Source organism: Drosophila melanogaster, chromosome X (genome assembly GCF_000001215.4).
Source record: "Drosophila melanogaster chromosome X".
Classification (NCBI taxonomy): Eukaryota; Metazoa; Arthropoda; class Insecta; order Diptera; family Drosophilidae; genus Drosophila; species Drosophila melanogaster.
The window spans coordinates 15593563-15614382 of NC_004354.4; the positions used below are offsets into that span (position 1 = coordinate 15593563).

Genomic DNA, 20820 nt, shown 5'->3' on the forward strand with positions numbered 1-20820 from the left:
TCTTAACAGCGACCACCGATAGAAGCGGCGAAAAACGTTGAGCGCCTTGCAAGAACTAACCAATCCATCCGAGAAGTAGTCGCACCGCCGTCGACGAACTGCGTCGGAATCGGAATCGGAATCGGATCGCTCGACCGAACGCGGCCACCTTTGCGAAAGTATCTCTCAGATACTTTTCAGCTCTCTCCCTCTCTCTCTCTCTCTCTTTCTGCACTGCGTCAGAGATGCGTCGGTGATCGCTGTTGAACCATTACTGCTATATCCACTTTATTGTATCCGACTTTCTTGATGTATAGTTATAAAATAGTTACGTAGTTAAGAGCACAGATACTTAGTAACCTAACAAATGTTTATAGATACTTTCCGGAAGAAAATTGGCTAAATGTACTAGGATACCATATGAAAAAATATTAATAATTCTTATTGGTAAGAAATTGGTACATTTCGTTTTACTTTAGTTTTATGTTGCACATTAAAAAAATAATAATAATAATATGATATCATATCATATGAATATGATAATATGATTTATTTTGTAAGAATGTCTTATTCAAAAATTAAAGAAGAGACAAATTTAAAAAACGGAATATTCACAAATGAAAGTAGTAAATTTAGCGAGAGAGCAGCTAACAGCTGGTTGTGCCACCGGCGGTTTCTCTCAGTGCGTATCTTTGCTTTTCGGAGAGACGGGTGTATCTGTATCTGTATCTAATAGCAGAATGTTGAGTGGCCTGCTCATCGCACCGCCTGTTTGGTAATTCCTTTTTTTCTGGCTCATGGCAACATGTGGCCCGAAATCATTCGCTTCGTTACTCCGTTTTATAGTTCGCAGAATTCAATTCCAATAAATCGCTTGCCAAAAAATGTGCATTAAATATGTAAAAGAATTGCGAGGTTGGAACTATATTATATATTTTTTTGAAAGCTAATGCTTGATATTTTTTAATAAGTACGCTGGGTATTTTCTCTAACCTTATTTCAGCATGTTATATAGTTAGATACAAAATTTTCAAATTGATCTGCAAATCTTAGTATTCATTTAAGACATTCGATGGCGCCACTTTGAAATGCGCCATCTCTTTAACTGATGAGAAATGTAAATTGTAGTTTTATAAATACCCGCCTAGCTGGCGCTTTTGTGCTATGTCAAATATAACAAGAATATATACATGTAAGTAAGACTGTAATGTATATTTATTTTGTATCTACATTTTTTATACTTTCGCATACGCTATAGATTAACAATTCTTTAGATTTCGCGCTAGTCCTACATATATTTATATGATAAAAATGACATTGCATTTTCAAAACAGTGCAAAATTGTTAATAATAATAATTGATTGAAATTAATTAATAATAATAATTGAGAAATTAATTCGCTTGGTCATCAGATGGAAGGATATCACGTAAGCCATTGAAGGTTCCACCCTTCGAGTTTCTCACCTGGAAAAGCCCCCTCCGAAAAAGCGATCAATCATTGATTGAAATCGCTGAGCAATCACTGGCTAATGTTGGATATAAAAAATGGGAATTGCGAAACAAATGCGTTCCAGCTAAACTGACAGCGTCGAATAAAATTAACCATGCTAATGGGTGGCGACTATTCAAGGGGTTAATATGTGGATATGTTATGTTGTGTTGTGCCTCGTGTAAATTACAAGTAACACTATAAATTTTTGCATTTCTAGGTGCTTTGTTTTTTTTGCTGCATTCAACATTTGCTTAATGCCATCATAAATTTTGTGCTCGCATCCGATGGCAATAAATACATTAGCAATACTTCAAGTTTGAAATACGAAAATGCGGTGGCGAGGGCGGCTCATTGAATTTCAAAATGATGCTAAAGTGAGAAAAGCTTTCAATTGAATTTAATGCGAAAAGTTGATATGCAAATGCAACGCGATCGGTGCGATGTTGTTTGTTTACTTTATTTATTATTTATTTATTTATCTATCCATCTATTCCGCTGTCGTTTGGCTTGTACCAGTGCTACATTTATATCTATATCTGTATATATATATTTTATCTTTAATAAATGGCAACATTTAGCGGCCTACAGTTTTGTTTTTATCGAATTTATCGCGACGACTTCTTCGCGTTTTGCCGATCAGCGAACCGGCTATTAAATGCCCATTAATCACTCACCTTCTCAACTCTTTTCGCCCCATCTCTTTCGCCAGCCCTCGTGCCTTCTCTTTCTACCTGGCGTTCTGGGGGATATTAACGATGAATTGCGATGGATTTCATTGACTGGACGATTTTTTTGTATTAAAAATTATTTAAGTAGGTAATTCCCCATTTATTTTCACCCATTTAATGGATTATGTCATTGGAATTCGTTAAGTTCTAATTAAGCACTTAAGTATATTTAAGTATTAATTTTTAACAACTATTTTTCATTTCTATGTTCCATATTGAAGGAAGGCTATATATAAGTATTTTCTATGATTTATCTTACGTTTTTTTAATGATTGGGAAATCAGTTCACTTATTTATTTATATTTTATATTGTATTTATTTGTATATTTATTTTCGCTGCTGTATATTTATTTACAGTGGGGCCACGAAATGTGCAACTCAGCGGCGTCGGCTTCTGTTGTTGATTTGCCACCGTGTGTTGTCCATCGTCCATCGTCCCCTGCCCCCTAACCATCCACCGCACCAGTTGTGCCCCACCAAGTTGCCACTTTTGCTTGTTGTTTGATTAAATTGTTTCAATTGTAAACGTTGCTCGCAATTTGTCAAGTCCAAGTGGCGTGTTTGTTTTGTTGTTGTTTGTGGCGCGACTTCGAATTAAGAAAACAAAAAGCGCAAGATTGGAGCAGGGAGTTGAATGCTCGACCATTGGAATACCCATTAAATTGGGTATGGAATAAACTGAATTAAAAGCTATACTATTAAATGGAATGATTCCATACAGCACTTGCTATGGGATTTTTAAATGATTTAAAGTTATATTTTCCCAAGGAAGGAAATATTATTAATAATATTAATATTTTTATTACTATTTAATTATAATCAATGTGTTAGTGTGCATGTCTTATACGCCCAATGGCGACAAAACAAACAACGGGCTCAAATTGCCAATTCTTGTGCAGTTTGTGCTCCTTTTCAAAACTAATCACGACTAATGAAAGACAACAACAGCAAGTAGCGGTGGCTTTTTGGGGTCGGCCACGCCCCCCAATATATTATATTCATACCGCCCCCGCAATCGGGTGATTGACAGAGCGCCTGGGCACGGCCAAAATAACAATCGAAGCCGCTTCAATCCGGACCCACCAGTGGAGCACTCATAGTCCAAGTCGAAGTGGAAGTCGGCCCAGTTACAGAGATATATATATATATATATATAGATATTATATATACAAACTGTCCTCGTTTGGTCACCGGCGCTGTGCTGGCCATAATTTAAGCAAATGTCGTGCCAACGACAATGAAGTCGCCTCGGAAAGTCGGCGATCACGAACCGAATTTTTGGATTCGATCCATAAATACCCTAGTTAATCTGCGTATGTGCTTGACATCTGAAGTATACCGTGTAATGCTGTGACTTATAACAGCGTTTTAACATGCTGATCTGATCTGATCTTAACGAAAGTTAACAAATAAACAATAACTTAGTAGTTACATATTAGTATGATTTTATTTATTGTTAATAATAAACAGAGAGTTCAGTTCTTCGCTAAGCGAAATTGCAGATTTCCTTTCTGTTTAGCGTTGTATTGCCCAGCACGACATTTGTTTTCTCGACTTGCGACCAAGTGACCCACCCAACAACCACCCACCGAACCACCGAACCACTGAACCACCGAGCCACTCACCTTCGAGCCACGCCCCCAAGCCGCCCACAATGCTAATTGGAACATTTGTTAAATGGATATATATTGTTTTTACCTTCGATCGGCCCGCCCCTTTACAGTGGCAGTATTTATATCTGTTAGTCGTAGAGTAAAAGGGTATACTAGATTCGTTGAAAGGTATTTATATAGTTTTGATTATTTTCTTACAGTGCAGTCGTTGATTAGCGAGAGTTGAAGTGGCGGGGTGGTGACGAGTAGGGGTCTTGGGATCTAAGGAGCCCAGGATAAATGGAAGAAGTTAATTGAGTTGAATCGTAAAAATTGAATTTTTCCAAAAATTATTCACTTGATTTTCTGCAAAAAAATATCCGTTTTTTGAGCAGAACTTTTGAGTTAATAATCCAAACTTAGAATGTTATGCATCGTTGAACTCGTAATTAAATTCCTAATCGAATTGTATTCAAAAATTAAAATTCAAATTTTTCGCCATTTTTTGCAAATTTTGATGATGTTACCCCTTACAAAAAATGAGAAAATTTTGGCAAAAATTAATTTTGCGAAAGTCCGTCAAAAAGTAATATTTATAGTTAGTATTGGTAATTGGAAGTAAAATTCGGTAATTCTTTTAACTGCCTGACCATTTTTAGGCAAGTTATACAGAAAAAACCAATCGTAAAAATTGAATTTTTCCAAAAATTATTCCCCTGATTTTCTGCAAAAAAATATCTTTTAAGCAGAACTTTTGAGTTAATAATCCAAACTTAGTTATGCATGTTGTTATGCATCGTTGAACTCGTAATTAAATTCCTAATCAAACTGTATTCAAAAATGGAAATTCAATTTTTTTGCCATTTTTTGCAAATTTGGATGATATTACCCCTTACAAAAAATGCGAAAATTTTGTCAAAAATTAATCGCTAATTTTTTAGCCAACTTCTAATGAAAATTCCTAAATTTTTGACTTATTTTAGTTTTGGGCTGTTTTTAAGCCACCAATGTGATGCAAAATTTACGTTATTGACCAAAAACACAGATTGTCTGTTGAAGAATGTTTACAATTTGGACCCGCTGGTCCAAAAAAAAGCATAATGGCCAGGTCTGGTTTAAATATCTTAGTCCCATTCAACGTAGAGCATTTTCTTTAATTAATGACTCAGTGAGGTAATCAATTTGTAATTTAATTTGCAATTTTATTTACATAGCAATTGATTTTGATTGTTGCGTTACAATTACACAGCCCCGCGGCAATCGACTGCTCGCAACTTCCCCACTGTGAAGCACCCCCCCCCCCCCCCCCCTTGGAACAGAAGCAGAGACATATAGCTATCCAGTCCGACCAGATCGGACCCAATCCACGATCGGAGGCTTTGTGTTTGACTATGGCTATGGCTATGGCTCTAGCTCAAAGCGGCTGCAATCGCATGCGATTTGCATGCAATTGGCACTGAAACATGTTTCCCTGTATGCCGTGGGGGAGGGGAGTGGGGGGAGGTGTGTTGCGAGGGTGGTGACGGTACGGTACTAGCTGCTGGTATCATAAATAAATCAAGTATCAAAATCGTACACCAAACTCAAGCCGAAGTTGTGGGTACACTTCACTCAGTATCCATAAGATACAATTACTTAAGCATTCAAGATACTTTTTCAACTTACTAATCTGTCGTACGGTTGCTGTTTCAAAATCTATTAAAATAAATTTTTGTTTTTATTTTGACCAACTTTTCGATGCCTATTGTTAATGGATTGCATAGCTAAGGTACTGCCAAATGCGTGCAGTTTCCTTTTGTTTGCTAAAACCAAGCGGAAATCTGTGAAGCATCATTCATCATGGAAGGTGCATTCATCATCCAACTGATCGAGATTGGGGAACAGAATTCCTGGCAGCCATGGAAGTGCATATACCCCGCGGTGATTCGAACAGCGGGAGGGCATCCAAATAGATGAAATTCCAGCGGCGAAGGTGTTAAATGCCAGCGAGTGCAATTTACATCATCGATTTTATTAGCCGGCAGCGTTTATAATTCAATTAATGTGAAATACTTGCACAATTTCCATTCGGCGGCGTCTATTCGCTTTCCGTATTTTCGATGGCATTAAGTTCGCTTGTTTCGCAGCCAAATCGGTGGCGTTTAATTGGCGCATTTTGCTGATGTTTATTGAATATTATTATGATGTTTATGGCTTTTGGCTGTTATTGTCATGCTGACAAATTAGTTTCACACTTTGCCGGCGAACCGCCAACGCCCCGGAGCGCAACCGCCCACCCGTTTCAATCCATTTCCAAACCATTCCCGCATCCATATTCACGTCCATCTGGGCATCCAATCCGGGGTATTCATTCATGACTACTCCAAGCCGGTTCGCTTCAGTATGGTTGATTTCATTCCGCTTATAACTGTCCGCCCACTGCCTTTGCTTAGTCGCTACACTGAGAAAATATAATGGTGCTTTTCAGTTCAATATTCTTTGAAGCCTGCAAAACCATAGTATCCCATTAAGTATGCAATACTTTTTGTCACAAATTGAAGAACTTGGTTTGTGCGTAACTAGCTAGCTGCTCTTGAGTCACGCAATTCACTTTATTTTCCTCAGTGCATTTCTTTTCAATTTCAGAGTTGGAACCGAACACTAAACACTGAAATCCGAAAACTGAAACTGGAACGGAGCGCTCCACTTTTGGCCGAGCCGCCTGCATTTATAATTAGTTCCAAATTTGTCGACGCCATGATTTGTTTTGGCCCCTTTTTTGGCCATGTCCAGGTCCCCACGTCCAAATTGGTTTTTAATTCATAAAATCGAAATAACAAAAAAATATATATAAACTCGAAATTGAAATTGAAATTTCGTCTGTCTTTATACAGCTCCTCGGGCTTTGTGTTCATTATTATTATGTCAGATCGCGTGGCCAGGGAAATAATCAACATTTCAAACATTCGACGGATGGCTCGAATTGGAGCGTGGCATTTGGAGAATTTCGGGTTTCGTGTTAATTTTACGCAGAAATCTCCGGCATGCTAATCGAATCGGTTCCACAATTCTTCAACCATACATCGCAGTTGGTTGTGTGGCTATTCGGTTTATTTCCGATGCGAATCGGTTCATTTGATATCCAATTTGTAGTGATATCAGATGTGTTTCCACTGTCCAACTTATTCTGCTCATATTATTTTGACCATATACGGAAAAGTTGGCTGCTTGTGAGTGAGTAACAGGTATACCCTTTTACTTAGCCATAACAACGCTTGAAGCTCATGTTAAATCAATTTCTCCATCGACTTAACTGATGCTGATCAATGCTGATCTGGAATAACCCAAATAACCCGAGCTGATCTGGGCTGCTGAGCTTGTTGGGGCAATTAGTCGGCGACACGGGTGTCAACATGATTTGACCTCCTTGGTGCACATTTGTATGCAATCAGTTAACAATCAGCGACGATGGCTGCCAGGCGATCCGCGGGATACGATATACATTCGCGCTGCAAGTTCACTGATTGGTATAGTGACACAAATGAATTCGAGTGGGCGGAATTCGCAACAGGAGGCAGGAGAAATCTGGACTGATATTGTATATATATATATATATCATAGCTGATTATTGATAAGCGATAGCGGAAACCAGTTAGCACGTTTCTTGAAATGCAACTCCATAAGTTGCATCTATTTGATATACCGATTATAATGGCGTTCGATTTGTTGCCATTTCCATTTCAGTTAATTCCGTTTTAATGATCTCTCGCATTGCCTGATATATGGATCGGCTTGGGGAGCAATTGCAGTGCTGATAGATGAAGTCATCGCCTGTCTTAGCGGCGATTTCTCCATATCGTTTCCTCTATCTGTCCGCCGAACAAGTGCGCTCGTATCTGACAGATACGTACACTTGCGATTTAGCTTTAGCCCAGGCTCGACATTCAGCTCAACCATATCGAAAAAGACCTGCCAGCCTCGCGTGATCTTGTGTTGTCCGAGAGTTGGATCCGATAAACTGTTTCGTGAATGGGCCAATCGGCTGGGGTGCACTGAGAAAAAGTTCTGTGAACTATATGTGATAAATGTGCCAACATAAGAGAAGTATATATGCGCACTCAACTAGCATTGCTATTATCAATGAATATGTTAATGAACATCCAAGAAAATGCTTACATCCGTAGATAATCTTGATTTCATTTGTAGCATTTCCATAGATTCTGATCTGTCAGTGCAATTGTTTCATGATCTATTTGAGCGTGAAATCGCCAGCGATCGCCAATAAAAGTGTATCGCAAAGTCGTGGCCAAGCAATCGAGAGGTGAATTGATTTCAGTGAGTGCGGTGCAGTGACAGCTGCAATCAAAACAAAGTTAGGCAAACGTTTATTCACATTGTATATCAATAAAGTTTTACACATGCTTTGCATATTTGCGGCAATTATCCGCGCGAATGCGAATGAAAATCAGACAGCGTCGGATAATTGATGATTATGAGTGTGGCTGTGAGTGCGAGTATGAGTGCGAGTATGAGTTTGAGTATTGAATGCTGGTTAAATGTCGTGAGCGTGTTTGGTGTGACACATAAATAGGCGAGTGCAGATATCATCTTTGCGTTCGATTTTATGGCTATTATGGATACATATGGTGTGGCTGGGGTCCAATTGCCGTTTCGAAGGGTTTGGCCCGGCCAACTCAATCGACTGATAGCGCCAGAAATGCAAATCCAAATGCCAGCTCCCAGATGTTCCACCGATCGATTTTCGAAAGATAGTGTCAACACGAATCGTGGAACGCCAACGCCAATGGCAATGGCAGAACTCATTGCTTGGATCTAATCTGCGTCCCATGACGATGACGGATGCTGCGGATTCGGATCTCCGCCGAGCTGGGCGTCTTTCGGTAGCCGCCACACCCACAGCCACCACCTATCACCACCTCCCACCACCACCCACCCACACACGGTACACGGCGAGAAAAGAGAGTATTACAGGAGCACTTTTGGCTTGTTTAGATTGTAACTCGAATGAATTGAGATATAAAGATACTTTCTAATATCTTCTTCTATATTTTATTTATAAACTTTTACATTTCAATTTATATTCAGCTGTATTCCAGTCCACATTTCAGTTTTGATAAGATCGAGCTGAAGTATTTCTTTCAGTGCCACAAAGCCAGAGTCACAGGGCCAATTGTCGTGCCACTGGCCGCGCCCCTCGACAGTTCAAAAACGGCAATGGGTAAAGTATATTCATTTGTTTGCCAATCAGCCTGTCAATAATTGTCAACAAGGTGTGACTATGCCAATATTTAATTATTCGATTTCGTTCAACGGCAACAACATCACCGGCAGTGCCAACAACTTGGTATTCGATCAGGTTAACTGATTTCACTTCGCTAGTCTGGCGGGATTTCAATTTTCGAAAGCATTTTGATAGCGCATAGGTACTCAGTAGGTCTATGTACATATATAGTTATTATAGCAGGATAGTTGTAGATGGAAGATAATTGCAAGGATTGCAAATCCTAAGAAAAAGGATATTGAATCCAACTTGGCTGCTGTTGAGCACTCACTATTATTAGATTTATAGACATCATTTGTCTATGAAAAACATACAATCTAATCGAAAGTTTGGCCGGAAGTGTCAAGAGCCCAAAAAAAAAAAAAAAAACTGAAAGATCTGCGAAATAAGGCATTTGACAATCAGCCTTTTGGGCCATTAGAGTCATTTGGATAAATTGATGTGTCGGTTATAAAAAGCGAGATCTAATTGCTCCATAATTTAATTTATGGGCTTAATTGTCTGAATGTCTGCGGCGAAATGTCATTTCGAAAATTGAGTTGGCTAATAAAAATGGTCGATGAGAGAAGAACGTTGGCCCACAGATCAGTAAAACGAGCAGATTTTGATTGTTATTGTGTATATATATATATATATCAATATATATATATGGGTATATTTCGAATATATTTTGTCTATATTTCAATTTACTTCTATGCATTTGCATTTTTGTTCCATTTTTTTTTTTTCAAAGTTCGGGTTTGATTTGTTTCGTTGTTATTGCTTTTGCGCATTTAACAAAAATCGAATAAATTCATCAACTCATCGCGATCGTCGTAATTAATAATAAAATAAAGGCTTTATGATTTTGTAGTTTTTGTTTATTCTCCGTGTGTGTGTTTTGTTGTTGGTTTTTTGATTCTCAATTTTTGTTTAATTCGTAAACACTAAATTTAAGTTATTAGTATAAGTTTGTTTAGCTCTCCATTGAATTAAATATGTTTGCTTGCCATTGATTAATTATTTAAAATTAATCAATCAGTTATTAAATATAGAATATGTATATATATATATTTTTTTTTATACAAGCTACAAAAAAAAATCATTACAATAATAATAAACATAAAATAATAATAAGAATAATTTAATAGAATAAAAAATTAATACAATTTCTGTCTGTGTATGCGGTTGATTTTCTCCTCTTTTTGTTTCTTTTTCGTTTTGTTCTTTTTCTTTTCATGTGTGTGTATGTGTGCGTTTGTGTATAAATATGTGTACATGGCATTTTTTGAAATAGTTTTCGTTTTTTTTTAACAAATTTTGTACATAATTATTGAAAATTTTCCAAAAAATGTATTTTAATTAAAAGTATACTCTTAAGTAGAAATACAAACATTTCAATGTGTATGTGTGTGCATGTCGATTCTAAATGTGTGTGTGTGTATGTGTATGTGTGAGTAACAATTAGTACAAAATAATTTCACATTGAAAAGCTGCGTTTTCAATTTCCTTCATTTTCTTGCTTGCGAAAAACATATTTAAAGCTAATTTTATTTTTGCCATTCAGTCAATCAGTTGAAACTTTCGGGTTGCTCAAAAATATATCAATCGATACAAATGTCGACTTAACCACATAATGCGTTTCCCACTGTTTTTTTGTTTCTCATAAATTATATCGATATATATGTATATATATATATATATATGTATATATAAAAAATATTGTATATATGTAAAATCAGAATAATTAGATTTAAGTTAATATTCCCACGACAACTGCTGCGCCATCGATTCGCTTTCAATTTCAATTTAAAATTCAATTTAAATGAATTGAAAAGGTTTAAGTATTTCAATAAGTCAAATATGTGTGTGTGTGTGTGTTTTCAAAACTCAGTACAGTTTCAATTTCGAATTCTTTTTGTTTTTGGTTGTGGTTTCTCATGGTATTTTTTTTTTTGTTTTATGTTTTGTAATAAATTAAAATTGTATTTTAATGTTTTTTGTTTTTTTTTTGGTTGTTTGTTGGTTGGGGAGGGGAGGGGATTGGGTTACACGGGTGGGGTAACTGCGAAAAGAAATTCAGAAAATGCTTTCAATAGAAAATTCTGCGCTGGAGAATTTAAAGCAAACTGCACTGGTTTTAATGTCCTTTTCCAAGGATCTCATTAGCTCTCTCCTTCCCTCTCTCTCTCTCTCTATTACTCCGTTTTCCTCCATAAGATATATATATTTTTTGTGAGATTTCTCTCCTACGTTTTCTCCTCCGTTTTCATATATATAATACAAGTTCTCATTGCTGCCACATGATAAGATAGCAACAACGATCTATGCAACTCCTTGCACAAGTCTGTGTGCGCGCTCGCTTTTGTGGCTGTCTGTGTGTCTGTGTAGATGTGGGTGTGAGTGTTGTGTGGTTGTGTGTGTGTGTGTGTGTGTTTGGGTGGTGCACACTGAGTACACTGAGTGGTGGTGAGTGAGTGAGTGATTGGTTCGCTCCCCTGCCGCCAAGGATCTGATACTGGATTGGGATCCCATCCGTCACGTGGAGCCGCTCAGCTGGAGGATCGCTGCTGATGATGCGGCTGCCTCTTGTGGTGGCGCCTCGATCTCCGGCACTGGGTGGAGCAGCACTCATCGATGGCCGGAGCAGCTGCGTCCGGTTTCTCGAACAGACGCCGCTTGCTGGTCACGCGTGTCTGCTGCTGGCACGTGGAGCGGGAGCAGCGTTTGCGATCGCAGTTCACCTTGGAGTCCTGCAATTAAAACGAAAGGAGTAAATCAATTAGTTAACAAATTCTTTAAAAAAAAACATATTGCTAGTGCATTGCACTTGAGTCAAATCAAAGAGTTAGTAATTAAGACTGTTGAAACTCACCTTGCAGCGGCACTTGATGCACTTCTGCTCGCCGTGGGACATCAGGATCGGATGCCACTCCTGGCCGTTCTCGTACACCTTGTTGACCACCTTGCATCCGCCGTTGGCCAGAACCTCCTCGGCACTGTGACTCGGCGATCGCTGCATGGCCTGATCCTGCAGCACATTGGGATTGTTCGGCGTCGTCTTGTGTCCATTGGAACTGCTCTGCTTGCCCTCCGGACAGATCTTGCAGCATGCCTTCTTGTCTGGACGATAGGCCAACTTCTCGCTGCACTGCAACGGCGGGCAGACGAGCCGGGGACAGCGAATCTCGAGGGTCAGGGGATCGCAGCTGCAGGTGGTGCACGTATCGAAGCCATTGGGCGGCAGGAATGGATGCCAACTGGCACCGGCGGGATGGAACTGCTCGCCCAGGCGGCAGCCGCGTCGCTGTTGCAGCAAATCGGTGGCATTGGTGGCTGGCGAGGATTGCGCTGAATAGTCGGCGGCCTCCTTCTTGGGCACACAGCTGGGACAGCATTCACCATCACGCTGAAGCAGTTGCTCCGTGGACTTGCACTTGAGAGCCGGACACTTGATCACCTCGCAACTGGATTGGCCACGCAAACAGGCGCACATCTGACAGGAATCCTGGGCACTGCGCCACTGCTCCGATTCGTTGTAGAAGCGTCCGGAGTGGAAGCACTTGGTCTCTCCGTTCACCAAATGGTTATCATTGTGGTCGCCAGGCACGGGAACATTGTTGTCCGTGTAGACGGGGAAGCAGTGACCCGGCACCTTGGTGCTCTTCAGTTTGCCGCGCAGCAGAAGCTGTTTGGAGTGCTTGGAATGGACCTCCAGATAGCAGACGCTCATCTCCAGCTTGATCAGTTCGGCGGATGGCATGCTGAGGAAGAAGCCTTCCAGATAGGAGCCGTTGAATTCCTCGAGCAATTTCCTCGTCACTGGCGCTCCAATCGCCTCGATGGGCTTCTCCTCCAGATACAGCTGCAGATCCTGGGCGGGCACACCGTTGAGCGTCACCTCGTAGTGCAGATTGCACTCGTTGTCAATGGACATCCAGGCCATGCCGACGGCATGTGGATTCTGTGCATCCGTGTGCTCCTGTCGCTTCAGCAGAATGGGTTCCGCCGAGTCCCGAGCATCGGCCACTGGACGGGGCACTAGGCGGCCACGGATCAGGCTCGTCTCATGCTCGGTGGCCACATTAACGCCCAGTTCGCCGGCATAGAGCGACTCGAGGACCTTGGGACCCAACTTCTCCACACTACCAATGGCCTGGTTGAAGTTGAAGCTCGGCGTCAGATCCTCCAGCTTGGCCTTCCGCTTGCCCTGCTCCTCAATCAAACTGATGTTGGGCCTATCCCGGGTGTTCACGTGCTCCGTTTCGATGTTGTAGGCCAGAGATCCATCGGTGTTCAAGTAGACCCACGCCAAACCGCTGCTCTTGGTCGAGGATTCGGCACTGTGCGGCGCCAGCAGGGTCTGGAAGATTTCGCAGCTGGCTCGGGTCACGATGTGTCCCTGGATGCGCAGATGTGGGTACTTCTTGGACTCCACGGTCAGCAGGAGTTTGCCACGCGACATCAGTCGAAGATTCTGTATGGAAATGGGCGACGACAGCTCCAGGACATTGATCTCGGCAGAGGGTTTGCGCACACGTGGAATCTCATCGAAGATCACCTCCTTCCGTTCTGCCAGCTCAATTTTCACACTCAGTGCTGCATCGGCGTACTCCTCGGCACCAAAGACACCATTGAAGACCAGGGTGAGATGCATCGATGAGGCGGCACCGCTGCTGGTGGACACGATCGCTGTGCCACCGGCTCCGGCCAGCTGGGGATCCGTTTTGCCATCGGGAAGTGGTGCCTCCAGTAGCGAACTGAACAACTCCGTCTGCAGGGCCGTGTATTTGGCCACCTTTCCGGCCAGAGCCAACTCGGCCTGCTGTTTGTTGCCCCAGAGGAGGACAACATGGAGACGATCGTCGCGCAGAATGCGCTTGTAATCACGTGGAACTCGTCGCCAGACACCGCAGATCTTGCCCGTGGCATTCTGATAGACACTGAGAGTGCCCGCCAAGGTGGTCTCCAGTTGATGCTCCTCCAGGATAACACCCGCATCATCAACGAATTGAATGGCACGCGGACGACCGATTCGCGATGAGGTGTAGAAGGAGTAGTATAGATTCTTCTTGTGGAACAGGAAACGGGCGGTGGCCACCACATTCTGCGGATTGTAGGTGGTGTACATGGACTTCATTTCCTCACCCTTGAGGAAATAGGAGGTGCGGCCCGTTAGCAACGCAGCGTAATCTATAAATAGGGTTCAAATGGAAGGTGGAGATAATCCAGGTGTTAGATAAGCACAATAGTTCTCTTGTTAATTAAATGTAGGAGTTGGTGAATGGGATTACAATTTCCCGCAGGATTTGGCGGCTTCTACTGGGATCTGGGTGGGTGTCCGGTACTTTTGTACTTACGTTTCATGTTGCGCTCTTCCTCTTCATTGGGCACGGGCACATCCAAGGCTACATCCGTATCTGAAAGATGGAGGGAATACAAATAGAGAATAAGATGATGCTGGGCGATAAGGTACGACCTTAAATGGAATTTAGATAGCAACAAATGCTTCAAAGCAACCGAACCGCCGCCAGCCATTCACCATCCATCCATCCATCCTTCCATCCAGCCAGCCAGCCAGCCAACCAACTATCCATCCACAATTTGTGGACACAATTCCGGCATTCAACCAAAATTCCAGTTGAATGGGTGAATGGTGAATGGCTGAATGGACGAATGCCAGGGGATCATCATGAATGGCAATGCAACTATCAGGTAGAGATCCCACCTCCGAACTAAGACCTTCCATTTCCACCTCTCGCTTCCACCCAGGTGGCATTCATTAATCGTGCATAAATTGAGGGCAGGTAGAAGGTAGAGTTTCTCGAACGGGAAGTCTAACCTACATCTAACTAGGGAAGTGCTTTGTATTTGAGCGGACTCTGGGGTTCTGAATTCCCGGAATCCACATGACACGCTCATTTGGCGTGAAAGTGGGTGGACACATTTCCGCTGTCCCGCTGATTGACACCAACGGCAGAGTCTGCGCATAAATCACCATCATCGAATCGAAATCAGCATCGGATTTGGAATCGGAATCGAAATCCGAATCGAAGAATCTCAGTCAGTTCGTTAGAAGTGGCAGTTCAGCGACAAAAGCTGATTAAAGATGGAGAAGCTGAGGAGGGACGACTGCGGCTCTAAAGCTGAAGACTGGACCTCTGATTCGATGATGCCGCATTGGCATTTCGATTATTTTATGCTGCTCCTTCTTCTTCAACTCAAATCCCCGGACTTTAAGCCGCAAAAAAATAAAAATAAGGAGAAATAAAGAAAAAGATATATACGAAAAAAAAAAAATCAAGGAAAAAGGGAATGAACTGAAAGAGAACTTCGGCCCGGCATCGCATAATGAAGGGCGACAAATCTGACACCTTGTATAGCATTTTATTGAGAGCCCCGCCGCACCAGGGTCTCTTCCTCCTCTTCCTCTTCCACATCCTCTTAGTCTTCCCCCTGCCCTTTGTCGTCTGCTGCTGCTGCTGCTGTTGCTGCTTCTTCTCCTCGGCGGCTTCTGCCGTCCGATCTTATCGCCTGATCTTAATACGAGCCACTTCGCCAGCCAGCTAGCCATCCAGCCAGCCATCCAGTCAGCCAGCCAGTTTTGGCTTTAGACTGGGCTTTTTTCCCTGCCCCCAACTTCTCGAATCGCTTCTCGCCTTTTCTTTTCAATTTGTGGCTCTACATTCTTGGGGCTTATTGGTGGTGTCTTCTCCACGGCGTCGCAGGCATCTCTGCCCTTGAATCGCGCTTGCAGATGAATGAAATTTTCATTTTTTTTTTTTCTTATTTCGTAGGTCTTTGCTGTAAGCCAAGATAAATGAGTTTTGGTGCGCACAAAGACGACGACACGTCGAGCAGTGCGCAGTGGATGGGGTTACCCCTTGAGCGGACAAACGAACTGGCGGACAAATGGACAGTGGGACAGATGCAGAGGGGGGGGTATGAGCCGACAAAGCCGCGACCGAAAGACAAACGACACCTCGGCATTGACTCAACGCTTTGGTATGTGGGGCCGGCCCCAAAAGAATCTCGGCGGCAGCTCATTAACAAAACTGAAGAATTGGAATGGGGTAAACAAAAAACCAAAAACCGAGAGAAAAAAAAATATATAACAGAAACAGAAAATAGAATCGTTTGAAAGTGTTTCCCAAATGTGCGGCATATTGGAGATATACGATTTCCAAGGAAATCCCGAGCACGTGAGAATGATTTGATAAATCAGTCTCGAATTTCATGTCATATTACCAGGTGCGGGATCAACAACATGAACACTCATAAAATGTGTACCAATGGAGTGGGAATGTGCCAGGAGTTATGCTTAACAGTTATTGTACGAATTAAATAGTAAAAATGTTAGAAGATAGGCAACGAACATCATAGGTTGTGGTCAGTATTGTGAGGGGGAAACTATCATTAGGAAATCATCAAGTTCATTATAAACGATACCCAACTCTTTAGCCCCACCGACCATCGTCGCACCATCGCTCGAGAAGTATAAAAAATCCCATTATAATCTCCGGTTTAGATCATTCGATTCAGATAGGTTTTCGGAACCCAAACCGACGCCTTGTTAGCTCTATTTCTCGGCCTTATCGCGATCCACAATCTTCACTCGGGCAACGAAAATTCAAAGGCCGGGAGAGTGGGAATATAATAGACAGTTCCGTTCGCCGCTGCCGATGCAGAACCGATAAAGATACAGATACAGATACAGTACAGATACAGATACAGATAAAGTTGAGGATTTTATTGTTCGATGGCGCACCTCACGCCCGGCCATAAAAATGAATTTGGCCCGCCGATCCTTTTGTGGCACAACAAAGTTGCTGCTGTTGCTGGGCTCACCGATCTTCGATCTGGATTCCGATCTTGAGATCTTTGAATCTTGGCATCTTTGGAAATGGGTGAGGGAAAAGGGATGGATCGACCACGACCACAAAAGATGTCATCAAGTTGAATTGTCAACTCGGGCGACTTCGCCCTAATGGGATCGATTCGATCGATGCGAGTCGATGGAATCGAAAAGCATTAACTTTTATTGTCTACCTGGGGATATGGCCCTGATCGGCCATCTCTTTCCACATTTCTCTCAATCGGGGACCGCCCGCCGTTTGTGGCGGCAAATGAGATAATTTAATAAGCGTTAAAATGCCCGAGTTATGTCATTATAAAAATGAACGAACAAAAAATGCCAGGCATAAATTAATGCCGCTTGCTCTTCGCGGTCAGATCGCGGCATCTTGGGGGGATTCCGAGGAGCTGGAGGAGCTGGAGGAGTTGGAGGGACGCAAGGAGCAGAGCCAAAAGATTCGAGCCCAAAAATGGACATTTAACGAAGGTAGGCAATTGTTGATGTTGATTATATGGCCATGTCATGAGCTTCAAGCTCCAGGCATCGGCTCTTCGGGCCTGACAACTTGCCCAGGACGAGCAGCATCTACAGTGGAGCTTCGCGCACACAAACCCCTTATTTGAATGTAAAATTTTAGTTTTCAATTTCTATTTCTTGAAACCGAGAAGGGATTTCTAATGTTCTCCACTCGCAACTCAGCTCGACTTGCAGCTTTATTTTTAAGTGGCCAAGATAGTTGCTTGGATTTACTGAAAATATCTATGAAAATTTTTATTTTTTTTTTAGAGTGCATCTATAATATGCGAAGTATGGGGCAAAAAACCAAGTTAGGCAAAAAATAACTTTGGAAGCGATCGTTGCGAGCCAGGCTACTGTACTCGCATTGTTGCTGCTGTTGTTGCCGCAAAATATTTGTACAATAGCCCAGGCCATACTAGATGGCTAGATGGCTAGCTGGCTAGATGGCTAGCTAGTGGCTAGATGCTAGATGGCTAGATGCTGCTGGATAGATGGCTAGATGGCTGACTAGTCAGCCGGTGACTGCGTGAGAGCCAAAGAGTCTCGCTGGAAAAGCCGCGCCCGTGCCTTCTAACTATTTATGGCAAACGAGTTGCGTTGGGAGTTTTCTTTTTGGAAGCGGTGCAAAACAAAAACAAAAAAAAAAACAAACAAATTGCTAAGTAAAGTAAAGGAAAAAACGAGAAAATAAAAGCCATGAACAGCGGTGGAAAAGTGAAATTGTTTTCGGGTTGGAAGGTCCGCGGGTCAACGGCTCTTTGCATAAGCCAAATGAAAAATTGCCGCAAAACGGAAACTAATGATGTGATGCAGCGACCGCCTTAACCCCACAACCGCACCGCCGTGCCGCATTCCGCCCGCCCATCACCCCGGCCCCGTCTCTTAACCCCATTCCCGTTCGGTGGCAACCAGTTTGCCCCATGCCACACAGCAACTTCCAGTAAACCAGCAACTGGCAACTGGCAACTAGCAACCGGCAACTAGCAACTGGCAACAAGGCAGCAGCAACATGCAACATGCAGCATGCAGCATGCAGCAGCAACTGGAATTCAGACAGCACTCGCCTGATTATGTGAAAAATGTCACAGTGAAAATAGCCACAGAGTTCGTCACATTGCCTCGAAATAAAAAAAAATATAACCCATTTTGATTTTCAATTGAGGCGTTAAATTATCCAAAACACTGCGAACATAAATTATGCCGAGCACACTGCTCACAATCGAGCTGAAGAAAATGACGATAGAAAGCGATTGTTGTTCAATTTTTGATTCTTTCGGTTTTTTTTTTTTTTAGTTTTCGACTTTATAACTTATCCCGGTAATTGGTCTATTAAGCCGTTGCGAATGCGGCACGTGCGCCCCCAATGGGACCCCTTCAAAGTGCTCGAATAAATACTTGAAATACATTGTACCGCCCGGCGGATTCGCCACGATAATATTATAAACCCAGAAACAAAAACAGCAATAGCAACAACTTCAGGCGCCGTTCGGGCGATATAAAATAGATTGAAAATAAAATTAAAAAAAAAAAAAAATCAAATAAAACAAAGCAAGCGAACTACACGAAAAAAGCATGGCACGCAAATAAATAAATGCAAAAGTCAACGAAATAAAAAAAAAAAAAAAATAATAAATAAATAAAAAGAACAAGAATGTGGCCATTATCCGAAGTAGTGGACCAAGGAATAGGAATCCGATTTGGATTCGGAATAGGAATAGCAATGCGAATCATCGGCGGCGACAGACATAAAAACGAAATATAAATTGCGTAGCGCTGACCTTCATTTCGGGCCAAGTAATTTTTCATAAACAATTTACGCGTTTCAGTCTATATATATATGTATATATATATATATATATATATATGCATATGTATGCATATATACGAGTATATATGGCGGCTATAGAGAGCGGTGTTTGGGGGCATCACAACATCTTGTTCTGTGTGGCAGCTGCCATGGACGCTACGCATAATTATTCATGGGGCAAACAGATATAGCGTCGATCTATATGGACGATCTAACTGGTCAGATGTGAGCTAATCCCGATTTATGTTATCAAACAGAACGTTCGTTGTCGATGTCAAAATATTGAAACATTAGCTGCGAAATGGCGACAGCGGCACTTGGATACTGAAATATATCTAGTCAGATCTCGTAGGGATATGGATATATCTAGTGTGTGACAGCATTTGTTGGTATCGATATGGAATGGTTATGCTATGGACTTACCGTTTCGATCGCCGGGACAGGTCTTGCAGCATTTTCCGGGCAACGAGATGGGATCATCGCATTTGGCCGGCGGGCACTCGTTTTTGATATTGCGACACTGGACGCGTGCAACGATGCGCCGCTTCTTGGGTATCTGAAACGAAAGATAAATAAATAAATAAAAAACATAATGAGATGGGAGCGATATTAAAAAATAAAATGGCTAACATTATGATGCGTAAAACAACTAATTGGCATTAGTGGTGCAGATTCCCAGGCCTGTCAGCTGCCACACTGATTTATGCCCCATTGGCCAGTGAATCTGGTCTAAATCGCAGACGTATCAAGCTAAGATCTCGACCAAAAATCGAAATTATCGTGGATATAGCAATTCGACGTGTTCGCCTTTTTTTTTATATAATTATATTTTTATGAATTCGCCAGAACACTTTGGTGGCTGCTGCTGTTTGTCTTTTTGATGTTCCCCCCATTGCTTTTCAGTTTTCTGTGTTTTTTGTGTTTTGTTTTTATTATTAATTTTTATTGGTCGCCAGTGCTGCTGCTGCTGATGATGATGATGATGATGTAGCCGCCGTGCTTAAAGTTCAACAGCAGCAACATGTTTTAAATAATTTTATGATGTGCTCATTTGCGACGCTTGCAGCCAACATAAATTATAATTAATTAATTTCAAAGCTGACTTTTATGCAATGCACATTAAAAGTTAACCAAAGACGAAACAGCAGCATTCACACACATTTCGATTGCCAGTATATGCGCACTGGAGAAATCGCAGCTTGCGAGCAGACCATTTATCCACATAGTACATAAATGCATATATAATATAAATATATATATTTAGTAGTATATATATATATATATATATATATCTGGCCCGTCTGGTCCATCGCAGACTAGCAACAACAACTCACGCCCGCCCGGTGGCGTCAATTAATTTTCGTCTCCCGACCACGAATACGCATACGCATCTGTATCTGTATCTGTATCTGTAAATGTATCTGTATCTGTATCTATATATCTATATCTATATGGGACCTCATGTTTTTTACCCGGCGAGGACACGAGTGTGACATTTTTATGTGTCGCTTGGGAAAATTGCCCAGTATTGCCCTCGTTCCCCCCTTTTCGTTATGTTTTTTTTTGCTTTTGCTGCTTTTTTTTTCTT

The 20820-nt window shown here is 41.8% G+C and overlaps 1 protein-coding gene across 3 annotated transcripts in view; it reads right to left on the reverse strand.

Moving 5' to 3' along the window:
* Nucleotides 1–9720: 9720 nt before the first annotated feature.
* Nucleotides 9721–20820, reverse strand: part of sog (short gastrulation) — a 30152-nt gene continuing 19052 nt past the window's right edge. For 2 of the 3 annotated variants that reach the window (NM_001272647.2, NM_057388.4), the window contains 4 exons: nucleotides 19656–19788; nucleotides 14412–14471; nucleotides 11927–14244; nucleotides 11014–11804 (listed from right to left, as the gene is read on the reverse strand). In NM_001272647.2, the coding sequence (NP_001259576.1) occupies nucleotides 11604–11804; nucleotides 11927–14244; nucleotides 14412–14471; nucleotides 19656–19788 (2712 nt within the window). In that variant the 3' untranslated portion in view covers nucleotides 11014–11603. Of the gene's footprint in view, nucleotides 11805–11926; nucleotides 14245–14411; nucleotides 14472–19655; nucleotides 19789–20820 lie in introns of all 3 variants that reach the window. The other variant, NM_001272649.2, reaches the window with a different exon arrangement.